The 26676-nt window shown below is 43.9% G+C and overlaps 2 protein-coding genes across 13 annotated transcripts in view; both read left to right on the top strand.

Moving 5' to 3' along the window:
* The window catches only part of STIM1 (stromal interaction molecule 1), a 187251-nt gene extending 170047 nt beyond the window's left edge, over positions 1-17204 (top strand). Inside the window, exons 8-15 of one of the 12 annotated variants that reach the window (XR_011472844.1) lie at positions 6023-6190; positions 6681-6781; positions 7061-7296; positions 8496-8588; positions 10568-10634; positions 12675-12711; positions 14431-14556; positions 15287-15368. Coding sequence is in view for 9 of the 12 variants with exons in the window: in XM_070425482.1 (XP_070281583.1) it covers positions 6023-6190; positions 6681-6781; positions 7061-7296; positions 10568-10943; positions 15287-15800 (1395 nt within the window). In the remaining 3 variants the exon portion in view is untranslated. Of the gene's footprint in view, positions 1-6022; positions 6191-6680; positions 6782-7060; positions 7297-8495; positions 8589-9129; positions 9180-10567; positions 10944-12674; positions 12712-14430; positions 14557-15286 lie in introns of those variants that run through there. The other 11 variants (XR_011472845.1, XR_011472846.1, XM_070425485.1 and 8 more) reach the window with 11 other exon arrangements.
* A 3474-nt stretch (positions 17205-20678) lies between these two features.
* The window catches only part of RRM1 (ribonucleotide reductase catalytic subunit M1), a 50245-nt gene continuing 44247 nt past the window's right edge, over positions 20679-26676 (top strand). The window contains exon 1 of the mRNA XM_070425479.1: positions 20679-20847. Within this exon, the coding sequence (XP_070281580.1) occupies positions 20829-20847 (19 nt within the window). The 5' untranslated portion in view covers positions 20679-20828. The remainder of the gene's footprint in view (positions 20848-26676) is intronic.

Raw genomic sequence — 26676 nt, 5'->3', positions numbered from 1 at the left:
ATGTAGTGGTATCTCATTGTGCTTTCAATTTTCATTTCCTTAATGACTAATAATATTGAACACCTTTCCTTAAATTCATTGACCTTTCTATTTGGGACTCTCCAGCTTTATTCTTCTTAAAGATGGCCTTGGCTCTTCTTGGTTCTTTGCATTCCTTGTTAGCTTGTCATTCCACTGCACCCTCTCCCTCCAAAAAAAGTCCTGCTGGAATTTTTATTGTGTTAGAATTGAACGTATAGATTAGGGGGAAAATTGACATTTTAACTGAGTGATTCTTCCAATCCATGAGCATTGTTTATCCTGTCACTTATTTAGGCCTTTTAAAATTGCTCATAGCAACATTTTATAGTTTTCAGGGTAGAAGTCTTTTTTTTTTAACTTGCTCTTATTTTTCTAGCTTCTTGAGGTGGAAGATTCCGTCATTGATTTTTAAACTCTTAATCTTACATTTAAAGCTATAAATTTCCATCTTAGCACTTTTTGCTGCATTTACCAAGTTTTGATATTTCATATTTTCATTATCATTCAGTTCAAAAGATTTTCTAATTTTCATTGCAATTCCTTTTTTGGCCCATGGCTATTAGAAGTGTGTTGCTTAATTTTCAAACACTTGTAGACTGTTCTGATTATCTTTCTCTTTGATTTCCAGTTTAATTTCACTGTAGTCAGAGAACATATGTTGTATGGTTTCAGTCCTTTCAAACATGCTCAGACTTGGTGTATGTAAACAGGCTAAACAATACAATTGAAAGGCAAAGAGTGTCAGACTGGGTAAAAAACAAAACCCACCTATACGCTATGTGTAAAAGGTATACACTTTAAATATAAGGATACAAAACGGTTAAAAGCAAAAGGAGGAGATAAGATATATGATACAAACACTAAGCAAAATAAAGAAGAGGTAATATATCAATATTAGACAAAAGTAGACTTTAGTGCAAGAAGTATTATAGAGACAAAAACACATTCCTTAATGATAAGTGTGTGAGTTCAACAGTAATATATAACAATCTTTAGTTTGGATATACCTGTTTAAAAATATATAACACAAAATTGTAAAAACTAGAAGGATAGTAGACAAATTCATAATCAAAATGAGAGATTTTATTATACCTTTCTCAATAATAAGCACCCAAAAACATCAGTAAGGATATAAAATATTTAAACATGATTATTCAGTTGGACCTTAACAACATCAAGAGCATTTTACCTAACAATTATAAAATACACATTTTCTTTAGTGTTCACATATTGCTTCTGCTCCATTCTCTGCTCTCCTTCTGGGAATCCAATATTTATGTTTGACTTTTTAACTATATTCCATTTGTCTCTTAGGCTCAGCTCTGTTCTCTTCTCTCCATGCTTTGGTTTGATTATTTTCTATTGATCTATCCATGAATTCTCTAATCCTGTATTCTGCTGTGAACACTGCACTACTTAAGCCATTTAGTGGAATCCTCCTCTCAGATAATGTATTTTCAGTTCTAGAATGTCCATTTTATTCTTTTATAGTTCTGGTTCCCTTTCTAAAATTTCTGTATTTTAACTTATGCTTTGTGTTTATCTTTTGCTATATGTTCTTTAACTTTTCAATTGTGCTTATTTTAAAGTCCTGGTCTGGTAACTCTAATATCTGAATCATTTATAGAAATTCTTTATCTTGATTATTGGTTATATTTTCCTGCCTCTTCTCATATCTAGTAATTTTTTTTTTTTTAAATGCTGGACAGCATATACAAAAAAAAAAAAAAAAGAGGTTCCAGATGATTTAAGTTCCATCAGATATAGGGTTTCCCTTCATTCTGTTAGGTATATAGGGTGAGGACCTAATCACCTCAAGCCAATCAGAGATTGAGCTCTTTTGGAACTGGGTTGTAGTTTTAGTAAGACTTGGTCTAGCACTCATTTGTCACAGTTTCTCAGGCAAGTCCTTTCCTAACTTTTTATGAGAGCTGGTGGATTTCCTTCTCTTAATCCTGAAAGACTATGAGATATTTCATTTCTGCCACTTGGAGAGTTTGAATTTAGCTCTTTAGTCTCCTGCTCCTCATAGCTTCAAAATTTTGCAGATGTCTTAAGGGGAAGGCTGTATGTTTGAGGCAGGTCCCCTCCTTGCAATATTTTGCCTCCTAAGCATTATGAAAATATGGGAGATTTTGTTTCATTATTTGGCCTAGCTACCTATTCTCCTGCACAGCTCTGGGATTCAGTAAATGCCCAACAAAGAAAGCTGAGTGTATGTTGGGGACCCCTTAATTTCCAATTTGTTAGACTAGTACTATACTATGAACAAAAGCTAGACTGTTTCTCTGTCTCTAAGTGGAGTCCTTCTGCCTGGCCTAGACCAAATTCTCAGTCCTCACCTAGTATTATCAAATGCCTTCAGGGAAGAAAATAGATGACAATTGCCAGTTCCCCCTAGAAAGGCTTTTCCCTCTCTGGAATTTTAGTTCATCTAGTCTAGTGGTTCTCAAACTTTCTGGTCTCAGGACCCCTTTACTCTTAAAAAATTATTTAGGACCTCAGAGAATATTTTCATGGGGGGCAATATGTTGCTATTTACCCTGTAAGAAATTAGAATTGGGACCCTGACCAGGTAGCTCAGTTGGTTAGAGCATTGTCTGGATATGCCAATGTTGCAGGTTAGATCCTTGCTCAGGGCACATACAAGAAACAACCAAGGAATGTGTAAATACGTGGAACAACAAATCAATGGTTTGTTTTTTTCTCTCTCTCCCCCCAGGCCCCCCTTTCTGTCTCTCTTTCTCCCTTCCCCTCTTTCTAAAATCAAATAAATTTTTTTAAAAATTAAAACTTGGAAAGTTAAAAAAATATTTATTAATTAATTTAAAAGAATATTAAATTTCTTACATGTTAACACAAATACTGCATTTTTATAAAAAATGACTAGGTTTTCCAAAGTAGAAATAATTTAATGAGAAGAGTGATTTTTAAAAATAATTTTGCAATTTTAAATGTCTGGCTTAATATGCTGCAGGCTTCTTATATTAATGTCTATATTTAATCTGTTGTGATATCACTCATCATGTAGCCTCTGGAGGACTCCACAGTTCACTTGTGAAAGGAAGGGAGTGAAAAGGGTAAATAATTTTTAGTATTATTGTGAAAATAGTTTTTGACCTTACAGATGCTCTGAAAAGGTCTTGGGGACATTCAGAGATCCATGGATCACAGTTTGGTAACTGCTGACCTAATCTTTATTTCTCCTACAGCTCTATGTCTTTGAAAATGTTTCATAATTACAAAAATTTACCTTTCAAAAATTTTATAACTTATACTAAGCTTTTCCCAGATGTTGTATTTGATCAGAATTATTCTTTTGACATGACCTACTGCATTCTATGTGGAGGTGAAAGTCAGGTGATAATACTTTAAAGCACATAGATTAGTGGTTAACATTGGTACATTTTAGAATCACATAAAAAGCATTAAAAATTGTTTGATGATCAAGCCAACATCCTGGCTTAGTGAAATCAGAATCTGGGTTACAGTCCAGATATCAGCATTTTTAAAGTTCTCCAGGTGATCCCAGTGTATGACAAGGCTGAGAAACACAGGCATGGAATAAAAGAATAGGACTGTAAACTCTGACTTGTCCTAGCCCTTATCTGTTGTCTTCTCCTTCAGGCAATTGTTAGTTGTATGCACAAGATATGTCTGTCTGTCTCTTTGCCTCCTATCTCCTCATTCCCTGTTTCCTATTTTGTAATTATTTCTCCCATTAAACAGTTTTTGAGCCTGTTAGGTTAACCCTTTTTGTACCTCCCCCAACTACCACATTCCTGTCTATTTGGTCTCTTTTTTCTTTTCTCTCTCCATTCTCCCCTTCTTAGCTTATTCTATTCCTTAAACTGATTTTAATGTAGAACTTGATCATATACTTGCAGACTTGATGTATTAGACTCTAAGATAGATCCTTCATTTTAAGTATACAAAGGCAGGAGTGGGCCATTTTATAGTTTCTTTTTCAAGGAACAAAATCCAAGTGAAGATTGACCCTCTTATTGGCTCACTAAGGAATAAAGGTGTTCTGTCTTTAGTTAAGGCCTTCCTGGTCTATCTTAGGCTGTCGAGAGGACCTCAGGCCTGCTATGGGATACTTGTCCCATTGGCTGAATTTGGGCACAGTGAGATGGCTTTCAATCCCTTTTCTCTGGAATTCTGAGTAGCTGAAGGTCAGTGTCCAGATGGGAGAGTAGTGGATCACTTATACTGGTAACCTGAGTGAGTTGCAAGCCATCAGTGTGTGTACTACCAGTATGTATTTTCAGACCTTTTTCATTTGAGTGCCTTGTGATTGTCCGCTTCATTGAATGATCCTGCTGAGAAGTCAGTGAGGAGATTTAGGCTTATACATTGTCCGTTCATGTCTTGGCCTCTGTTGGCAATGCTCATTGTTAGGTGTAAGCATGCCCTTCAAAGCCTATCTGTCTGCTTAGTGGGAGAATCATCTGGATAGAGGAGACTTTGGAGATCATTCAGGTCAATTCCTTTCTGGAATAGCAATCATTTTTTAAGGTGTCTATGACATGAGATCTTCATATGACTCTCCTGATGGAGAGCTCACTCTCTCCTGAGATCCAGAAAGTCTTTCCTCAAACTGAATTGAGATCTGGTTTAGGAAGCACAGGGTCACACCGCTAGCTGAATGATAGACCAGGGACCAGAACCAGTCTTCTGAATTCCGAATCAAGTGGGTTTTTTGTTTGTTTGTTTTGTTTTGTTTTGTTTTTGCCACATTGTGATGTCTTGAGGTCCAAGCATAGACCCCAACTCTTGGAAAGATGATTATTCATTGAGCTGACCTGTGCCTCAAGTGAGAGGGAAGATTACTGAGGACCAGGAGAGGCAGCTAATAAGTGGGAAAAGAGTGCTCTAGTCTGGTAGCCAAAAAACCTCAATTTGAGTTCTGGTTGATACTACTGTAGTCCCCTCTTACCTGAAGTTTTGCTTTCTATAGCTGTTCAACTATATTAAATGGAAAATTACAGAAATAAACAATTCATAAGTTTTAAATTGCACACGGTTCTGAGTAGTGTGATGAAATCTTGTGCTGTCCCACTCTGTTCCACCTGGGACATGAATCATCCCTTTGTCCAGTGTATCTACACTGTCTATGCTACTTGCCAAGTAATCACTTAAGAGCTATATTGGTTATCAGATCGACTGTCCTGGTATCTCAATACTTGTGTTCAAGTAACCTTTATTTTACTTCCTAATGGCCCCAAAGTGCAAGAGTAGTGATGCTGGCAATTCAGATATGCTAAAAAGAAGCTGTGAAGTGTATGTATGTAGAGGCATGCCTCGAAGATATTGTGGGTTTGGTTCTAGACCACTGCAATAAAGCCAGTTGTAATCTTTTTACTGGAGGAGGGTCTGCCTTCAATCTGTAAAATACACAAAATCTGGGAAGTGCAATAAAACAAAGTATTCTCATATAGGAGAAATTATAGTATATACAGGGTGTGTCACTACCCATGGTTTGAGGCATCCATTGGGGGTCTTGAAACTTAATCCTTGTGGATAAGGGGGATTGCTGTACTTTGTGTGTGACCTTGAGTAGGTTACTTTTCTCCTCTTGAGCGCCTCCTCTTGAGCTTGCTTCCTTGTATATAAAATACAGAGAATAATCCTTGCCCTTTCTCCCTCTTTGGAGAATTATAAAGCTCATATAAGATAGCAGATTAAGAACTCTGAATTCTGCTGTAGCCGGTTTGGCTCGATGGATAGAGCTGGGCCTGTGGACTAAAGAGTCCCCAGGTTCGATTCTGGTCAGGGGCACATGCCCGGGTTGCGGGCTTGATCCCCAGTAGTGGATGTGCAGGAGGCAGCTGATCAATGATTCTCTCTTATGATTGATGTTTCTATCTCTCTCTCTCTCCCCCTTTCTCTCTGAAATCAATAAAAATATATTTTTTTTAAAAGAACTCTGAAGTATGATACAGAGGCATTGGAGAGGTCATGTAGTAGTAAATGGACTTACATCCTCTTGGCTACACAGGTTCGAGAGGCCTTGAGAAAAGCAGAGAAGGAGCTGGAGTCACACAGCTCCTGGTATGCTCCAGATGCCCTTCAGAAGTGGCTACAGTTGACACATGAGGTGGAGGTGCAGTACTACAACATCAAGAAGCAAAGTGCTGAGAAACAGCTGCTGGTGGCCAAGGAGGGGGTAAGACATGCCCTCATTCTGCCCTCTTCTCACCTCCCTCCCTTTCACCTGCCCTTCTTCCTCCTTTCTGCCTCTTCCTATCCTTACTGTTGGACAAAGAGAGATCCTAGTGCTGGGTTCTGTTTCTTTTCCTAATACACAGCTCCTAATAATTTCTTTAAGCTTCTGGAGCAGGGAATGAGGGTGTGGGGGTATCCCACTTGCCTTCTAGGAAAGATGCAGCAAATGGAGGCAGGCATACGGAAGACTGCCAGCCATAGACTCACGGGGGCAGCATCCTCCTGGTGCTAGGGTACTGACAGGGGATCTTTTTGCTTTTCTTCTTTCCTCTCATTTCTTTCTTCCTCTACTCTTTCCCTCCCCTTGCCTTCCTTTTCCCTTTCCCATCTTCTCTTCCTTTTTCTTGTGCAGCCTAAACTGTGATAGGAGAAAGACATTCCTCAAACTCTAATCCCTGCTTTTTTTAAATCTGAGGGTGTCATCTTTGCAGGCTGAGAAAATAAAAAAGAAGAGAAACACACTCTTTGGCACCTTCCACGTGGCCCACAGCTCTTCTCTAGATGATGTGGATCACAAAATCCTAACGGCTAAGTAAGTAGCACCTGTTGCCCGGCTCTGGCGGTGTCCATCCCAATCTCAGAATTCGAGGGTGTGCAGGGCTTCCAACCCCAATTCTACTTCTTCATTGGTATCAGGACAGCTCTGGTCTCCTGTCCCAGCCCTTATCTAGCTCCGACCTTATTCTTAGGTTTATGATTTAATTGTGTTTCTTATTTATACATATCTCTCAAGTTGTTCCTCTAAGAGACCTCATTCCTATTTGGGCTCACACCCAGCCCATGCCTGCATTTCTCTTTTTTCTGTCCTCAGGCAAGCTCTGAGTGAGGTGACAGCAGCTCTGCGGGAGCGCCTGCACCGCTGGCAGCAGATTGAAATCCTCTGTGGCTTCCAGATTGTCAATAACCCTGGCATCCACTCACTGGTGGCTGCCCTCAACATAGACCCCAACTGGATGGGCAGTACACGCCACAACCCTGCTCACTTCATCATGACTGACGACGTGGATGACATGGATGAGGAGATTGTGTCACCCTTGTCCATGCAGTGTAGGTGATCTCTTGGGTGGGGATGAGGGAAGGAGTCTTTGATGCACACACAGGTTTAAGTCATTGGCCACTGCCATACTTAAACAGCACATGGAGCAGATTCCAAGGAAGATAGTTCAACTTATAACCTTGGTTAAAGCACAATTTTCACCAGATATTCCTTCATAGTTGTCCTTTCAGTGTTTTTTTCCTTGCTTTATGCTGTCTGCCCTCTGGGTTTATTGTATTAAGTGTGTCTCCCTTCACTCTGTGCTTTTTAAATCCCTTTATTTACCTCTGCCCTCCCCCATCTACCTTTGTAAAAATAATCTCCTTAGTGGTTCATGATATAAAAATGGCATTTATTTTAACTTATTTTATTGCTTTTATTTGTTTTCATTTTATATACATTATTCTTAATTGCTAATGTAGATGAATAGAATGATGTCTGTTCCTCTATGGCTTTTTGTGTGAGATCCCAGGAAGCAACAGTCCCTTAAAGTGATATAGCCCTAAATCTTCCAAACCAGAAAGACATTCTTGTCCAGGAGAGGTCTCCTGTGCAAGCATGTCTGGTTTTCCACCTGAACTCTTGGACCTCCCCACCCTCTGTCCTGGGTCTTTTTCCTTTCCTCTGTTGTCTCCTCTGTGAGTGATAAGAGCTGAGTAGAACAGAGTTGAAAGAGACAACACTGTGTGGGAATTCCTCAGTGAACAAAGGAACTTAATCCTTACTGGCCCAGTTGAGGTTTTCTCTGGATCAGAGGCTATTTTAGATACATAGACTAGAGCCTTATAAAAAATCTGTTATTCTGGGCCATATCTCATGGGTGCAGAAGGGATGGTAAAATCCTGGGGCTGGATTAGGGGCTCACTTTCAGAAATCCAGATTCTTTAATCACGATGGATTCCAGCTCCAGACAGGACTTATTTGTAAAATTTTCAATGATACTTTGCCTCTGGCCAAGACTCTTTATCTCCCTGTTCTGATACCTTTTCAGGGCTTCTACTCAAAGGCAACAAGGTTAGGATCACTGGCAGGCAGAGCCTGATCCTTGATCTAAAGGCTCCTATGTTCTCTGGGTTGGGAGGGCCCATCATTAGCTCTGAGCTACCCACCCCTTTGCCCCCTGGCCCTTCCCTTATCCTATTGGTGGGCAAGCTGAAGCCCTCTGTAAATCAGATTCTCTTCTCCTTTTGGCCTGGCTGTTGGACCCTAGATGCTGCCTGGCTGATGGGGCGTAGGTTCAGTGACCGCTCTCTCTGCTCAACATCCGCCGGCTCGGATGATCAATCCCTCTGGAAATACCCTGGTTTGAGGATCCCCTTTGGGGCTTTTGTTTTTCCGACTTTGGGGACTAAACCAACACTCCTATCCCACGGGCCCCTTCTCCTGCCTGCCTCACTCCCCTGCCTGCTCCCTCAATTCCCTAAGCACTGTCCCTACTAACTGCAGGGAGAGGTTCGGGGGTGAGAAGAATCAGCCTGCTCAGATGAGGGCTGGAGAGAATACCCTTGGTGATGGAAGGCCTAGGCTTCTCCTTTTAGCCCAGCTAGACAGATGTCCTGGTGGCCCTTCTTCCAGCTGGGCTAGGATGGAAAGAGGGAAGGAAAGATTCTCCTCCTCATTTCTCTTTTTCATGTTTTTCCCTTATTTCTCTGTTTCCCCTTTTTTCTCCCTCCCTATTTCATGCTTCCTTTTCTTCTTCCACTCTGCTTTCATGCCTTGAAGGCCACCAGCCATAGAAGCCCTGCTTCCCCAGCTCTCCATCACCATGGACTTTTGCTTTCTCCCTGGTGGTCTTTCTAAGGTTTCTGCCACCCTTATAACCTGGCCCTTTCTCCTATTTTTAGGGAGAAGGCAGGGAAGCCCATCTATCAAGGTAGAGGAGAAAAAAACAAAGGTGTGAATTTTGTTTTCAGCTGGGGCTGGGAGTGAGCCCAAAGGGAATGCTCTAGCACATTCCTGTGTTGCCTGGTGCCCATGTAGCCCCCTTCACTGGGCATGGTGGCCATCATCTTCCAAGAGCCTGATTTGTAGCATTGATTCAAGAGCTGGTTCTTTGTTGTTTACATGTTTATTAGAGGAAATTCAAGAAGTAAAAAGAATAAGCATGAGCACAACAAAGGCATCCATAGTCCCACCATTTATGAGCGCCTTTTTTTTGAGTCTTGTGAGATTTTAAAATAATTTTTATGTGGTCAAGATAATGATAACCACTACCATTTATTGAGTGCCATGAACTGTGTCAGGTACTTTAAATACATTATCTTGAAGCCTTACGACATCTTACGGGATTTTATAAATTAGGCATTAAAATAGGAATGTCAGTTGCTCAAGGTCACAGCTAGCAGTGGAAAGGCCTGGTTTCAAATTCTATAGTCTTTTGTATTCCCTAGTTCTAGGTATTTCTTTTACAAAAAATGTTGTGTCCTTTGGTTTGCCCTGAGCATTTTAACCCTTTGTACACCATAAGTGTCTGTAGACGCAAGCAGAGGACCTTACCCACACGCCACATGCGTCTATAAAAAAAAAATGTTTTCCCTAAGTGGCAGCCCTGACCAACTTTAAAATCATTTTTTCATGAGAATTTTCAGCTGAAAATATTCAAGAACATCCGAATTATAATATATTTATTTTTATAATATTCATTGCAAATTGATTTTTTAAATTAAATTCAAAATATCGTGGCATGTGGGGATGGTTTCCGTTTTGGACATGTGGCAGTTAACTGGTTAATTGGCATTTTTCTGTGCATTTAAAATCTTTTCATAAGTAGCATTTTTAATAAGTATATAGTCTTCCAGTAACTGGATATATTATCATTGTCTCATTGTTCCACCTTTGTCTTTACTTTCACACAATTACTAATAATGATGTGATGAACATGTTTGTGTATAAATCCTTGTTTAAACTATGAATTATTTCCTGAGGTTGGCTTTCTGAAAGGCTGGTTCTTAGTGCTCTCCCGAACCTTGCCCCTAACCCCTATCCTACCTTGTCCTGCCTGTGTCCTCCCACTAACTGCCTTGTCATATCCCTTTATAGTAATGTTGGCCCTTGGTCACTTTCCATGGGAATGGCCACTAAAACTGACCCAGGCACCTTATCTTCAATTTCCCCTTTTAGGACCCCTGGTGGGAGGTTTTGGGGAAGAGGTGTCCCATTCTTCAGATTGGGCACTAGAGGCCCAGAGTGGTCTCCAGCAGGCATTTCTCCATGGGCACACCTGCTTGCCTGCTAGCCCAAAGTAGGCTGCCCTTCCTCATGCTGTCTTCGCTTTCCTTGCAGCCCCAAGCCTGCAAAGTAGTGTCCGGCAGCGCCTGACGGAACCACAGCATGGCCTGGGATCTCAGAGGTTGGTAGAGGGTGAGGCTGGCCACTTCTTGACAAGCCGGGTATCTCTGCGGCGAATGCGCAGCCTTTCATCTGGACAGTCTTTCAGTTCTGAAGGCCATGGGACCAGCTCTCCATCTGCCTCTGCTTCTCCTTCTTCCTGCTCCTCTACCACCACCACCACCACCGCAGCCGCCACCACCACCACCATCCATGTCCACCCTGTTTATTACCACCAAAGCACTTCCTATTTCCTCCAGATGGATCCCTCCTCTGACCCATCCACTTGTGACAGCACCACTGTGATGCCTGGGCAATCAGAGAGCTTGGGGTATCAGCTGTCTCTCTTTCTTCCCTTCCTTTCCTTTCTACTGCCTTTACCTTGGCCTCTGCCTGCTGGCTGCTGCTTGGTCAGCTGTGGGGGTGTGTGCAGTGTGTCCTTTCTCAGCCCTGGGATTCCTTAAGGTCAGCATAACTCCTCACACCTTTCTTCCCTTCTGTGTTTGGGGTTTGCTGAATCTAACCTCCTCCCTCATGGTCCTGTAGCACTTTTGCCTAAACTATGAACTTTTACATTCATTATCTCAGTGGAGACCTCACTTCCTTTACTTCAACAAACATTTATTGATACCTATTCTGTGCCAGGTTCTGCTGGGAATGAGGATTCGTAGATGATAATAAATAATCCCAGCCATCAAGGATTACAGTCTGACCTGGGAGAGGTACATAAATAATTATGGAACAATTTGCTAAGTGCTATGGGGGTACTGAGGAGGGAGTGACTAACAGTGTGTACTTGAGTGGAACACTTCACAAAAGAGATGGCATTTGTGCTAACATCCTGTGTACAGTAAAAGGAGAAAATGTATTTTAAGCTGAGGAAACGTGCAGAGACATTGGAAATTCAAAAGAATCTGATATTTGTAGTTAGAACATTGGATATGTGTTGGTGTGAAGGAGTAGCAAATGAGGCTAGAATGATGAAGGGCTCTGGATGACTAGGGGCTTTGGCCATTACCCTGTAAGAGACAGAGAACTGCAAAAAGAATTTCCACAAGGAAGTTAATTGATCAGATTTCCATTTTAGAAATAACATATTAGTAGTCTAAATAAGAAAAGGAGGAGACAACAGGAATTTGGAAGTCATTGTAGTAGACCACTAGGGGAGGTAATAAGGTGTTGGGATGGAAAGGAGAGGATTAATTTAGTACTGGCCATGAGGGATGGAGGAGGAGTCTGTGATGACACTTGGAATTAGGGAACAGAAGAGGGTAGACATGTTTAGGGGTTTTGGACAAGAAAAGTTTGTAGGTGAGGCAGACATCAAAATAGTCAGAGTAGGAAGTTAAGGCTCTGAACAGTTAAGTAGTTTCCTCAGGCCCCACAACTAATTAGGAGCAGAACATAGACTGGAACTTGGTTTTCCATTCTAGGATACTGTTGGATATTTCTGTCCTTCCACAAGGTCATATAAGAATTGGTAGGAAGCTTTCTCCCATAGCTTGATTTGGCAGTTGTAGGGACTTGCCCTGTTGATACCTCAAGATGATAGGCGAGGATCCAAGATAGTAGCCTTGACGTTGTCTGGAATAGCTTAGGGACCCTCAGAAAGTCTATCTCCTCTGGAAGAACCACCCATCTCTGAAATTGAGCCATGGCCCAGTCCTGGCCTTTGGGCTGCATCCTGCTTACCCTGTTGCTTCGTTTTGGTCCTGCCTCTCTCTGGATACCAAGCTCTCTAGCTCTGCCCCTTGAACCTCTGGATAGTTATCCTTGAGGGCTGTTCCTTTTTCTTTCACAAGGAACTGCCTTTATTAACATTATTGCTCAGCAGAGCTACTCATCTTCATTCTCATCCTCATTTTCATCCAAAATCCCAGGCAAGGAGACTGCTTTTTCCCAAAACAGATGGAGAGTACTGAGTTGGTTTGCGGGCACTAGGAGATGCTGTGAATATCATGTTCCAAGGCCCATGCTGAGGCCAGTGGGGAGGGTGGGTGGGAAGGTACCTGCATCCACCTGGCCTATTCACTGCTTAATTTTCTTTTGCACCATGCACCAGAGGATCGTCTCTAAAGGCTAACAGGCTCTCTAGTAAGGTTAGTAGTTTGGGATGGGAGCCCAAGGCAGCCCAGCCTTTGGGGAGGGATACCCCTGGCCTGAATTGTCTCAAAGATTCAGGGAGGGAAGATGAGCTTGCCTCAGTGGACCTTGTCTCTCCTATATCTATCCAGGCTTCCTCCCAAGTTCTTTTCTTTCTTTGGGAGTCTCAGCTTTTAGTTGATGGGGAAGGCATAGAAAGATGGGAAACATGACCAAATGGGGCTGTGGGCCCGGAGGAGAGAGTCTGGCCTCTCTTCCTTGGCATTAGAAAGGTAGGCTCCGCCCTGGCTGGTTGGAATGTCACCCCATATACCGAAGGTTGTAGGTTTGATTCCTGGTCAGGGCACATATCTAGGTTGAGGGTTCAATCCCCAGTCGGGGCACTTGTGGGAGGCAACTGATTGACATTTCTCTCTCACATCGGTGTTTCTCCTCTTTCTTGCTCTCCCTTTCTTTCTCTCTCGAATCAATAGAAAAAACAAACCCACTCACTCCCAATAAAAAGAAGGTTGGCTCCTGGGAGCCTTACCACCTCAGACTCAAGGGCCCTTTTCCAGTGTTGCTCCTCAGAACTTCCTTGGCATCATGCTCAGTGGTGGTTCGTATGTATGAGGAAAAGGCAGGATATGGAGAGGATCATCTTAGGGCTTAGAGAAGCAAGGGTACATTTACATAGAAGCAAGGACAGCACCAGATATTATGAAAACAAATATGAGACCAAATATTGGTAAATACAAGAGTATGTGGCTGAAACAGTATTTGTAGAATGGGAGTTGGAGATAGAATTGTGTTCTGCTATCCTTTCCGGCAAGGTACTGACTCATGGGGTGGCTGCTTAGTTAATTGTTTCCTACTGAAAATTAAACTACAGGGTGGGGCAAAAGTAGGTTTGTAGTTATTTGTATGGAAAATAATACAATAATAAATAATTATACAAGAATAAACTGTTTCGCTCTCAACTATAAACCTACTTTTGCCCACCCCTGTATAATAGCTATGAGCCAACCTCCTGCTTTTGCCTATTTTAAGGGCCTGGAGCCTTTCCTATTTTGACCCACAAGCTTCCTTCTTCCCAGGTCCTGTGGTGCTCCCCTCTCCCACTCCCAACACTTTCCCTTTTGGCTTCCTGACTTGTTTATTTAAGCATCTCCCTCAGCCCTCTCCTCTATTCTGGGTTTCAGGCCTTTGGGAAAGCAGAAGGAAGGTTAAGGGATTGGCAGGGGACCCCCACATGTACCTTTTTTTTTCTGTAGCGGCTGGAGGGGTGGCATCCAGAATTGGTTCATGGCTTTTTTAGGAATTGCCAGCTCCAAAAGGTTCTCAACTTTATGGACTAGCCTCTGTGTGTGCATGTCCAGTGCACAGTGCCACACCACCATAACTCAGCCTTGCAAAGCCTCTTGTGACTGGCCCCCATGTGGGTCTTTCAGCTTGACCAGCCTTATCATATCATTCCCACTATACTTTCTACATTTCCAAGTACTTTGCCAACATATTTGATCCCCCAAACAGTCTTGCAAGATAATTGAATTGGTATTATCTTCATTTGGCCCAAATTGAGGACCTGCAAGTTCAGATGACTTGTCCAAACCTCAGGCAGAGATGGAAATTGAATCAAACCTATGATTTCTAGTGTGCAGCTCTTCTGAACCACTGCTCCTTAAAGGCCAAACATCCTGTCTTTCTGCACCTCTCTCCATTCTCCCTTGCCGCAGAGCTATGAAAAAGACTCCACCCTTCCTGCTGCCAGCCGACTTTGGTTTGAACTCTGCAACACTTCTCTATGACCCCCTTTGAATCCTGTGAGAGGGTTGATGGAGGCAGCATCCTGGCCTTTTTGGGTGGGTGATTGTTTGCAAGGCTGTTCTAACTATATCCTCCCCAGCCTGGGTCAGGCCCACTTACTGCATGTGCCCTGTTTCTTGGAGCCTGGCCCAAACTGGATGTGTCCCAGGGTGTGACAGGAGTAAGTGGGGGAGGAAGGCATGGAAAATGGTGACTCAGAGCAAGATGTGGATTCTGTGTTAGCTAGGGTTGAGTCTTAAGAAATCTAACCAGCTATGGGAAAGCAGAGATGTTATAATGAGGAGAATGCCTGTGGTATTGAAGCCTGTGGTTGCCCTAGTTTAGGGCCTGGCCATTCTTCAAGGGTGGGGCCCAGGCATTAGAAAGCCCTTTGCCTGACAGATGATGATATAATGACATTTGCTTTTGCTTCTTGTTGTCTGTCCCTTCTTCCCCCATCACTTTTCTCCCTTGTTCCTCCCTGCCCGCCCCCTTGGTCTTGCTTCTTCTTTTGCTTTCCTTCTTCCCCAATTTTATTCTTTTCTCTCTGTCTCTTCTCCAATTTATCCCCATTCCCTATTCCTGCCTCCTCTGTCATCCTGTACTTATGACCTACTCATTTTCCTTCTGTTTCTCATCATTCTCTTTCCCACTGTGCCTTTTCATCCTATTTTCATTTCTCCTGCTGTTCTCTTTACCCCCATTTTCATACCGTCCTGTCTTTTCATGTTGTCTCTCTCTCCTCTGTCCTGTATGTGTTCCTTTCTTCTTTGTCCTGTCTTGCAGGGATTTGACCCATTCCGATTCGGAGTCCTCCCTCCACATGAGTGACCGCCAGCGTATGGCCCCCAAACCTCCTCAGATGGCCCGTGCTGCAGATGAGGCTCTCAATGCCATGACTTCCAATGGCAGCCACCGGATGATTGAGGGGGTCCACCCAGGGTCTGCGATGGAGAAGCTGCCTGATAGCCCTGCCCTGGCCAAGAAGACTCTACTGGCGCTGAACCACGGGCTGGACAAGGCCCACAGCTTGATGGAGCTGAGCCCCTCAGCCCCACCTGGTGGCTCTCCACCTTTGGATTCTTCCCATTCTCACAGCCCCAGTTCCCCAGACCCAGACATGCCATCTCCAGTTGGGGACAGCCGAGCCTCACAGGCCAGCCGAAATACACGAATTCCCCACCTGGCTGGCAAGAAGGCTGTGGCTGAGGAGGATAATGGCTCTATTGGTGAGGAGGCAGACTCCAGCCCAGGCCGGAAGAAGTTTCCCCTCAAAATCTTTAAGAAACCTAAGAAGTAGGCAGAATGAGGGTGGCAGTGGCAGGACCGCTTATCTTTCCCTGGTCTTCTGCCTCCCCTTTTCTGCCTTCCAAGATACTGGCCCCTAAAGTGGGGCCTGGGAGGGGTTAGCAGGGGCCTGGGCACTGTAGATACCTGCCCCCCTCATCCTTGGGTCCTTCAACATTATTTATTAACTGACCACCATGGCCTGCCTGCCCTGCCTCCCTCCAACTTTGGGCTGCTGCTATCACTCCCTCTCCACTTCAGTGCATGTCTTAGTTGCTGTCCCCTCAGCTACCAGCTCCACCTCTGAGGTCCAGCTTCTGTCTCTGCTGTCCCAGTTTTGAGGTTTGGTTTCTTGTTTTTCTCTGTCTCCTGCTTTCAGTCTCTTCCCTCCCACCACTCCCCAACTTCCCCTAGCAGCTATGGGGGAAGATAGGAGGAGTAACTTCTGACACCTGTGCCTCAGATTTATTCCACCGCACCTATGATGGTTCTCTTTGCCCCAAACTGGGTCCTAGGGCCTAATGTTTGAGGTTTGTTTTTTGGGAATGTTGTAAGCCAGAGGAAATCGTGGCCTGGTGCTCACTCAGGCCTCCAGGAGTCAATGGGGGAGTGAAACCAATTCCCAGAGAACAAGCCACTAGAGAATTATAAAGAGAGGCCACGCTAAGGGATAAATCGGGAGAGACTTCTTAGTTGGAGGAGGAGTAGATGCTAGAGTTGTGGGCCACAAGGCAGTCACTTTTTCTCTCTGCTCTCACCCACACCTGCCTCTCTCTTATCCCTGCTCCCCCACAGTGTAGGAGGGTTTGTCTATAAGGGGTGCTGCCCAAATGCTCCCCAAGCATCAGTACTCCTGGCAATCAGGACAACTGGCTCCCCTGGCCATGGGAGCCACAGCCATGATACAGGTCTCTAATGGGGCCCTGGAGCTGTTGGGCAGGATGTTGTTGCATTTGAACCACAAGACAGTTTAAAATTGAAAAAAAGAAATCTCCTGAATTTCCCAAGTGCCTGCACCACACACTCCCCTTATCAGAACCGTTTTCATGTTACTGCATACCCTGGGCCAGAGGCTCAAAAAGGACACAGTCGATTTAGGGAAGGGGGTGGCTAAGGAAGATGGTGTAGGTGAAGGTGGCTACATGACCACTTCCTCCCACCCTTCCCACCCTCTAGACAACTCTCTTCCCTACCTATTTTTGCTATGGCTATAAAGATATTTTCCCTCTGCCTCACTCCTTGACATGCCTTTACTCTGGGATCCTATTTTGGGCCTGGGGTGGGGGTATCTGGGGCTGGTCTTAGGAAGGGGGTAGGCTGCAGACTGCCTTGTACCCCCTGGATACCCTCACATGGGTTTTTCTGTGTTATTTCATAAGACTCTTTGAAGTCCAATAAAGCATGTAGGAGATTTTAACTTCTGCTGGCTTTGACTCTTATGGTGTTGTCTGTGCTCTTTGTGGCATAGCAGACAGGATGAAGAAGAGACTATTTCTGCTCTGTCAAGAGAAAATGAAACTAATACACAGGCCGAAAAGGTCTCTGGGTAGCGTTACCAGATGAAATACAGGACACCCAGTTAAATTTGAATTTCAGATAAGCAATAATGATTTCAGTATAATTATGTCCCATGCAACATTTGGGACACATTATTTTTATTTGCTAAATCTGGCAACCCTATCTCTGGGCTATCTTTTTTTTTTCATTTCTTTAATATATAACTTTATTTCTGGTTATAGAAACAAATGCTAAGAGGGGAAACAGAACGTCCCCAACCACATACAATTTAATAGATAAAAGAACAGTTACAATAAATGAAAAACAAAATGTAGAAATTTTAAACTTTATTATAGCTTTAAAACATTAATGTCTGATACAATTAGAAATCACATTCATTTCTCAAACTTAAAAAAAAAAAGTATGGCTCCTTATTTAAAAAGTACTGTATCCCATTAGAAACGAAAAGGCAGGCCGCACAGCCGCAGTGAGTCCTGCCTCCCAAGGTCAGCCTGGCTCCTGCCACCATGGATGTCCACGAGCCGCCCTGGGCTCCCCAGACCAGACTTCACTCACAGGCGGTGACACTGCAATGTGACCTCCACTTAGACCTTAATTTCCACTTTGTAGGAAACCGCTGCTTTTAAAGCACTGATTATTAAACATATTGTAAAAAATACTTTAGACAGCCAGCCACTGTAAAAAAAAAAAATCACAAGCTCACACACATACATACACACAGTTCTCTGGGCCATCTTGACCCCACCTGTCTTATAGCTTCACCTGTGACCAATGACTTAGAATTACTTCACAGATCAACAAACAAGTGTTGGCAAGGATGTAGAGAAAAGGGAACCCTTGTGCACAGTTGGTGGGAATGCAGATTGGAAAACGGTATGGAGGGTCCTCAAAAAATTAAAAATGGAACTGCCCTATGACCCAGAGATTCCACTTCTTGGCATATATATGAAGAAACCTAAAGCACTAATTCAAAAGAATATATGCACCCCTATGTTCAGTGTTACTGCAGTGTTATTTACTATAGCCAGGATATGGAAGCAACTCAAGTGTCTATCATTAGACAGATAAAAAAGTAGTGGTACAGCCCTATCTGGTTTGGCTCAGTGGATAAAGCGTTGGCCTGCGGACTGAAGGGTCCCAGATTTGATTCCGGTGAAGGGCATGTACCTTGGTTGCAGGGTGTGCAGGAGGCAGCTGGTCGATGTTTCTCTCTTATTGATGTTTCTGACTCTCTATCCCTCTCCCTTCCTCTCTGTAAAAAATCAATAAAATATATATATTTTAAAAAGTAGTGGTACATATGTACAATGGAATATTATTCAGCCACAAAAAAAGAAAGCTTATCATTTGCAACAGCACAGATGGATCTAGAGGGTATTATGCCAAGTGAAATAAGTCAGTCATAGACAAATAGCATTTTGCACTTACATGTGAAATCTAAAGAACAGTACAAACAAAACAGAAACAGACTTATTGATACAGAGAACAGACTGATGGTTTCCAGAGGGGAGGGGACTTGGGAGACTGGGTGAAAAAAGTGAAGGGATTAAGAAGTACCAATTGGTAGTTACAAAATAGTCATGGGGATGTAAAATACAGCATAAGAAATATAGTCAATCTACATATAAAAACCTTATATGCAAAGTATCCCCTTGGGAGTTCGATCACTTGCTATGAGATACTCTGACCACCAGGCGGCGGCGTGGAACAAAGGAATGCCCCGGCTGGCAGCTGCTAGGGACCCTACTCATGCATGAATTTCGTGCACTGGGCCTCTAGTATTGTAATAACTGTGTATGGTGCCAAATGGGTACTGGAAATATCATGAGGAACACCTTCCTAAAGTATGTAATTATCTAACTACTATGCTGTACACCTGAAACTAATACAAAACAATATTGAATGTAAACTGTAACTGAAAAAAAAACCCAGTATTTTCACATTTAAAAAATTATTTTTCAGGGAGATTGGGATGCATCTGGAGGATACATACTGCCAAAGAATTATTACTATAAGACAATAAATAAAACATTTTATCCTTAAAGAAACACACAAAGACAACCACTGGGTCCGGGCTGCCTGTCACTACTTGAGCCAGTTAAGCAGGCACAGAGATGAATAATATATGAGTATTTGTTCCAATAATGCTGGCAGTATGGGAGAGCAGCAGGTCATCCACAAAAATCTGCTCTGCCCCTCCCCATAAACCAGCTGCTTACATTAGGTAGAAGGACAAAGATTATGTGGGAAAGTAAGAATTAAAGAATTATAGGCATGGGGAAGTAGGAAGGATAATGGTTACAGGCAATGAGGGCTGGTGCCTGTGGGGTGCCTCCAGGCACCTCTGGGACCAGATTATTAATAATAGGGGGTGGGGGTTTGCAAAGGGTGGGTGCCTCTGGGACTATCTGAGGTCGTAAATCTTTCCATAATGATAGGCAGCACTCAGAAAATGAGGATGGACTGCATTCCGATGTTAGCGCCCAAATCAGCCAGGTTAGAATGTGCTTTCTCTAATCGGAACAGAACAGTTAACAGAGCATGGTTAATACTTCTTACAATTACAGCCAATCCCCACTATTCTATTTCTGCCCCTACCAAAACCAATGCAAGATTTTAGGGAGGGAACGCCACATGAGGTTTCATAAAAATCAGTTTGTGTAGCCCAAATCACCAGCTTCTACATCAGTCACCAAGACACGTCTATTCTACCTCCACAAGGACGTTATGGCTGACCCGGTCTCTACCACTGTCCCCCGAAAAACTCTAAAAGCAAATGGATCTTGTCCCTTCTCAAAACTCTCCCGGGGCTCCCATTTACATCAGAGTAAAACCCTCGCCTAGCAAGGCTTTCCAATCAGACAGAGTAGTGCCAGGCTTTCTGCTGACCTAACAGGCCGGAGGCTCCCGGCCCTCCGGCTATGGATCCCAGGCTACAGCTCACATCAGACGGCAGTCTCGTGTTATCAAAATAGTACAGTAGGCAAGATAAGAGAACGTGTTTTGGATGGTTGGCTTTTAGTTATTTCAAAATACTTGAACTGTCTTGACCGCAGCGGGGACGCAATGGCGAGAGCGGAGGGCCCGACCTGGTGCGCTCTGAGTGCTGGGTCCCGTCCCAGGCTCGGCTAAGACTTGGCGGCAAGAGATCAGTGACGACTCCGTACCCCACGCAGGTACAGGAGCGGCGCGGGCTGCTGGACTCTGCCCACACTTAATATGGCGGCGGGAGCGTCGCATTCCCGCCGGGCGTGCCACACCCACTGCTGTCACGAAAGGGGCGTGGTTTCCTGGGCCCCGCCCACGTTCAAAGGGTGGCTAATGAGCAAGGCTGACTTTCTGTAAAGTTGGTCCTTCCCACCGCCGGGCGCTGGCAGCGTAGCGTAGAGAACGTGATGCGTGCGACGTTGTTTTTGCGTCTCGGGTGGCGGGAAGGAGATTCGGCTTGTCTTGCCTTTGCTCTGCGGAGGAGAGTGCGCTTCGGACCCGAATCGCATCCGTATCGCCTCAGCTACCAGCCGCGATGCATGTGATCAAGCGAGGTGAGCGGCCGGGGAGCGGCCGGTGGGACAGTGTGGGGCGGGTCAGGGACGCGGCTGCTGCCTCCCGAGCAGTTGGCCGCGCCCGCCGGTCCGTCTCCGCCGCTTCCCGCTCTGCCCGCGCGGCTTCCCGCCATGTCAGCCAGCCGGGCCTGCAGGCGCGCCTCTGCCCCCCTCCCCCACCCCCGCTCGGTCTTCGGTCGGCGCCCCTCGGCTTGGTCATCCAGCCGCGTCTCTAAAGAGTGACCCCTTCACCTTTATCGTATTAGTTTCATTTTCTCTTGACACCCTCCAGTCCGCACCCCTGTGTGCGCCTAGCGTTTCCCAGGCAGCCTTTTCCTCACCGCGAGCCCCTGAGGTAGGATTATCGGCTCCATTTTATAGATGAAGAAACTGGAGCGCAGAGAGAGAGAGAGAGAGAGGTCCGGTGACTGATGCCAAGTCGCCCAGTGAGTTGATGGTGAGGCCAGGGTTGGAACCCGACTTTTATTTGAAAACTGGGTTACTAGGGAAAAAAGGACTTTGTACCCTCCGAGGGCACCTCTGAGCTCCCTGACCCATAGAAAAAGTGTGGAAGGACGAGGATACCGTGAATAGAACCAGATCTCAGGCCCTAGCCGGCTTGGCTCAGTGGATAGAGCGTCGGCCTGCGGACCGATGGGTCCCAGGTTCGATTCCGGTCGGGGGCACATGCCTGGGTTGCGGGCTCCATCCCCGGTTGGGGGTGTGCAGGAGGCAGCCGATCAATGATTCTCTCTCATCATTGATGTTTCTATCTCTCCTTCTCCCTTCCTCTCTGAAAATCACAGAAATATATTTAAAAAAAAAAAAAAAAGCCGTAACCGGTTTGGCTCAGTGGATAGACAGAGGTCGCCTGCGGACTGAAAGGTCCCACGTTCGATTCTGGTCAAGGGCATGTGCCTTGGTTGCGGGCACATCCCCCATTGGGGGGGTGTGCGGGTGTGCAGGAGGCAGCTGATCGATATTTCTGTAAAAAATCAATAAAAAAATATTAAAAAAAAAAAAAAGAACCAGATCTCAGACAGACATATCCCCGGATGTGGTGCCATTTGTTCCAGAGGAGGGTGGGGTAGGGCCCAGCTGCCCTTCCCCCGAGGAGAAACTGAATCAGATTAGGGTGTCCCCGAGGCCTTTTGACAAGATGGGAGCCCGGAAGAGCCGCTGACTTGCATTCTCCTCAGCAGTTACTTCCCGTTAGACCTGCCGAGCGCCTCCTTGGGGCCTGCCTTTTGCTTGGCTGTGACGTTATGAGGGACAGCCCTGCCTGGGGAAAGGGTTTATTCATTTTCAGGTTGGGGAAGACTAGAGCAATATGTACTTTTAATATACATATATATATATTTTTGTTGATTTCAGAGAGGAAGGGAGAGGGAGAGAGATAGAAACATCAGTGATGAGAGAGAATCATTGTTCGGCTGCCTCCTGCACGCCCCCTACTGGGGATCGAGCCCACAACCCAGGCATGTGCCCTTGGCCGGAATGGAAGTCAGAATCGAACCTGACACCCTCCAGTCCGCAGACCAACGCTCTATCCACTGAGCCAAGCCAGCTAGGGCCAAAAGGTACTTTTAACACAGAACCATGCCAGGCAGATAGGAACAAGTCCTGAGTTGAATCGACTGATGCTAAAAGCCATTTTACAATATTCTGCACTCCACAAATACTAGTTGGCTGACTGGATGTTTGTTTTATCCACTAGGTTCTGAGTTTCAAAGAGGGCACTTTATGCCCACACTAGCACTGGACCTGCCATGAAGAAATGCTCAAAGATTGAATGAGAATAAATTTTATTTTATTGATTTTATTTTTTAGAGAGAAAAGAAGGGGGGGGAGAAGCATCAGTGCGAGAGAAACATCGATTGGATGCCTCTTGCACACCCCTTACCAGAATCAGCCGGTAACCCCGCCCTGGACCCTGCCTGGGAATCCAGCGGTGCCTCTCGGTGCATGGTGCGCTGCTCAACCAACCGAGCCACACGGGACAGTGGGAAGAATAATTATTTTAAAATATTGGATCCCACCCCCCCCCCCCCCCACCCCCCGCTTGGCTCAGTGGTTGAGCATCGACCTGTGGACCAAACGGTCAAGGGTTCAATTCCCGGCCAGGGCACATGCCCTGGTTGTGGGCTCGGCCCCCTACTAGAGGTCGTGCAGGAGGCAACCAATCAATGATTCTTTCTCATTGATGTTTCTCTCTCTCTCTCCCTTCCTTTCTGAAATAAATAAAAATGTATTTAAAAAATATATAAATGTATATGAAGCCCTGGTGATGGGGTGGCTCAGTTGGAGCATTGTCCTATACAATAGAAGGTTGCAGGCGCAACTGATGGATGCTTCTCTCCCTTTCTGTCCCTTTCTTTCTCCTTCCTCTCCCTCTCCCTCCACCCTCCCTCTCTCCTCTCTCATTCTTCCCTCCCCCCCCCCCCCCCTTTTTCTCTAAAATGAATAAAAACATATCCTTGGGTGAAGATTTTAAAAAAAGGAAAATATAGGATGTAATGAATGCAGTTGGTAGGCCGGTAATTGATTTGGTTGTGGCCAGGTGGTTTAGCTATAGTTAAGAGATGAGAGAGAATCATTGACTGGCTGCCTCCTGCACAGTGGTGGCCCTTCATCCTGTCTTTAGTATCTTTACAACATTCTCTGAATTTCCCTAGTCTCCCATTTTACCTGATGAAACCAAAAGACCTCAGACATGTACATCAAGTTTTTTATACCTATAGAAAAAGATATGGAAGGATGAGTATGCTCTTATGGTAAATCGGTAACAGATGAACTGAAAACTTGTGGATGTAGATTACTGCGTGGGTAACACCTTTGCATTGAATTTTTAATTTTGGGGGTTCACTTTCAAATACTGGAGTTTACAAAGTACTCCCCGACACAAGCTCTAAAAGACAGGGCTTACTTTGTTTCTCATTCCTTCAGAGAACATAATTTGATCCAGAGGGTTTGGTAGAATTTTTCAGTGTAGCATTCAGCAAGGCTTGTTAATATACAACTTTGTATTTAGATTTGTTTATTTACATTTAAGTTTTTTTGTGTGTTTTTTTACGTTTAAGTTTTAATGTGCTTTTTATTTTTGGTATGTCAGTGTAGTAGCAGACTAACTCCTGTAGTTTTGTGAATTTCAACGTAATTATTCAGGAGGGCAACTGGTCATCAACCTGTAAGTACTTGTTGAATGTGCTAATATATCGCTAAGCACTTTGAGGGAAATATTAGAGGGAGAGGCAGTTCCATCATCAGAGATCTTAGGGTTGTTAGGGACATAGGAATAACCCATATGAAAATCCTGTATAATAAAAGTGTAGTTTGCAAATGGTTCCCTTGACGGAGTTCTTCCAGGAGGTAGACCAGGGGGTGGGCTGCCAGGGAAAGGGAGGGAGGCCCCAGCTGGCTGGCAGCCACTAGGGACCCTACCGGTACATGAATTTCATGCACTGGGGCTCTGGTTGTTAGATATCTGAATTGGAATAGTAGATGATTTTTTCTCATCTGCTTTCTTGAGCTATTTTTCTTGGGGGAGAATATATTGCCTAGGGCAGTGGTTGGCAAACCGGGACTCACAAGCCACATGCGGCTCTTTGGCCCCTTGAGTGTGGCTCTTCCACAAAATACCACGTACAGTGCAATTGAAACTTCGTAGCCCATGTGCAGAAGTCAGTTTTTGACCTGGGCGAGTCTATTTTGAAGTAGTGGTGTTAGAAGAAGTGGGGGGTGTCGGTTGGTCGGGCGACGGGAGACTCGGCGCAGGCAGGGGAGGTACATTGTTTTGAGATATGTTCGCTGAAGTCGACCCCTTCCAACTCTCCCATCCACAGTCGTCTATCTGAAACAACTATACAAGATGAGTGTGGATGGGAGAGTTGAAAGGGGTCGACCTCAGCAAACATACCTCAATCAGATTGAGGACATTTTTAGCAAAGGCCAGCTTAGGAGTACCCTAATTAAGTTAATAACAATGTACCTACCTATATAGTTTAAGTTTAAAAAATTTGGCTCAAAAGAAATTTCAATCGTTGTACTGTTGATATTTGGCTCTGTTGACTAATGAGTTTGCCGACCACTGGCCTAGGGAGATCAGGTTGAAAAATAAAAAGTTGAGAACCATTGGAATAAATGCCGTGAAGCTGATTTCGTTGTAAAGTGTGCTTTGGAATTTAGTAGTATAGTGTTTTCAAAACTTTTGATTGTAACTCATGGTAAAAATTACATTCTACATAATGACTTAGTAAACACATCCATGTATATGTACACATACATAAAACTGAAACAAAAGTTTGCAAAATAACACCTTCTAAAGCACCCATTTGCACTCTGATAATCTCTCTTCTATTCCAGGTTCTTTATCTCCCTTTCCTCCCTCATCTCCTTTACAGTCCACTGTATTATTTTACAAATCTGTGTGGATATTGTGCTGGGCACTGAGGTTAGAGTGGTAAGTAGGCAGACGTAGTTTCTGCTTTCAGAGATACTGAATTCATGATTCCCATTTAAAGAAAGTTGTTTTATACCTAACTGTACTTCTCAACCAAAATTCCTAGGATGTAAAGCAGATTACATCTGTTGTGGACAACTAACCCAAGATACTTGACCAGTACTATATGGTCTACATGTTCATATCCCCTTTTTTTCTTTAGTTCCTTTACTTCAGTTCCCTCCTACCTCACAAATTTTCCCTTTTTTCCTTCAGTTTCTTCTGTTTCAAGTAATAGCAGAGGCCAAACACTCACTATAATAATTCTTTCTTGCCTTAATTTCTGTCTAGGAAGATTATTCAATATTGGGCATCATTTTTAAAACTTCAAGGTCAAAATGTACAACTGGTTACACACATAGTCAAGGATGTAGCACATTAAGCGCCCTGTCAGTCACTGGTGACTGACACCATACTTTCCATCCGGAAGACAAAACAGACTGGGTGCTTTACATGTTAATACCTGGCTATGTCTACCTCAGTAAAGATACCAGATTTGGAAAAATACTCTTTCCTTTATTTACAGTAAATGAATACATAATCAGACAATAAACAACTTGAAGGGAAATTGCTGGGGCTACTGCCAAAACAGGAAAAATCTTTAAATTCCCTTGTACAATTATTTTAGACAATAGAATTACTCTTGACCATATCCTAGCTAATCAAGGTGGGGTTTGCACTGTTAATATCTTTTATTGTACTTAAATAAAACACCTCTGGTGAAATAAAGATGGAATTAGATAAAGTCTGGACACAAGCCAAATGATTAAATACAGAGCTCATTGACACTTCATGATTCTCTAATATCTTAAGCTGACTGCCATCAGTATTGCCTCCTGTTTCAGATCTAGTCTGCAAATTGGACTTAGCATTTTGTTTATTACAGGGATTTTTGCAGTTATAAAACTTTCTTCTGCATAGCTTGATGTTATAAGGACAGTAAGCACTCTGATAATGGGTGCTCAACATTCTGAGATCTTTAAGGCAAATGAAACTTCATAGGAGAAACCTAAAGAACTATAGAAGATGTCTGCCCTTAAACATGATAGTAAAGTCTTCCTTTCTCTGGCTTTTGAGGCTGCGTTGGAGCATGGGTTTGATTCCCAGACAGTGCACATATCCAGGTAGTGGGTTTGGGGTGCATAGGGGAAGCAACTGATTTATAATTCTCTCCCCCTCTCCTCTAAAATAAATTGTTACACTGTAAATTGTTAAAAAGAAGAAGAAAAAGACCTCTGCTTTAGTGCTCTTGTTGCTCAAATGCAGCCTAAGGCTCCTAAGAAAAAAGAAAACCGCTTTCCCTGTTAGGGTTGCTGAAGGAGGAACACACG

Source organism: Myotis yumanensis, unplaced genomic scaffold (assembly GCF_028538775.1).
Source record: "Myotis yumanensis isolate MYYU_CA2020_CCGP unplaced genomic scaffold, mMyoYum1.0.hap1 SCAF_10, whole genome shotgun sequence".
Classification (NCBI taxonomy): domain Eukaryota; kingdom Metazoa; phylum Chordata; class Mammalia; order Chiroptera; family Vespertilionidae; genus Myotis; species Myotis yumanensis.
Note: the sequence above shows the minus strand (reverse complement) of the source record. Positions and strands in the feature narration are given on the sequence as shown.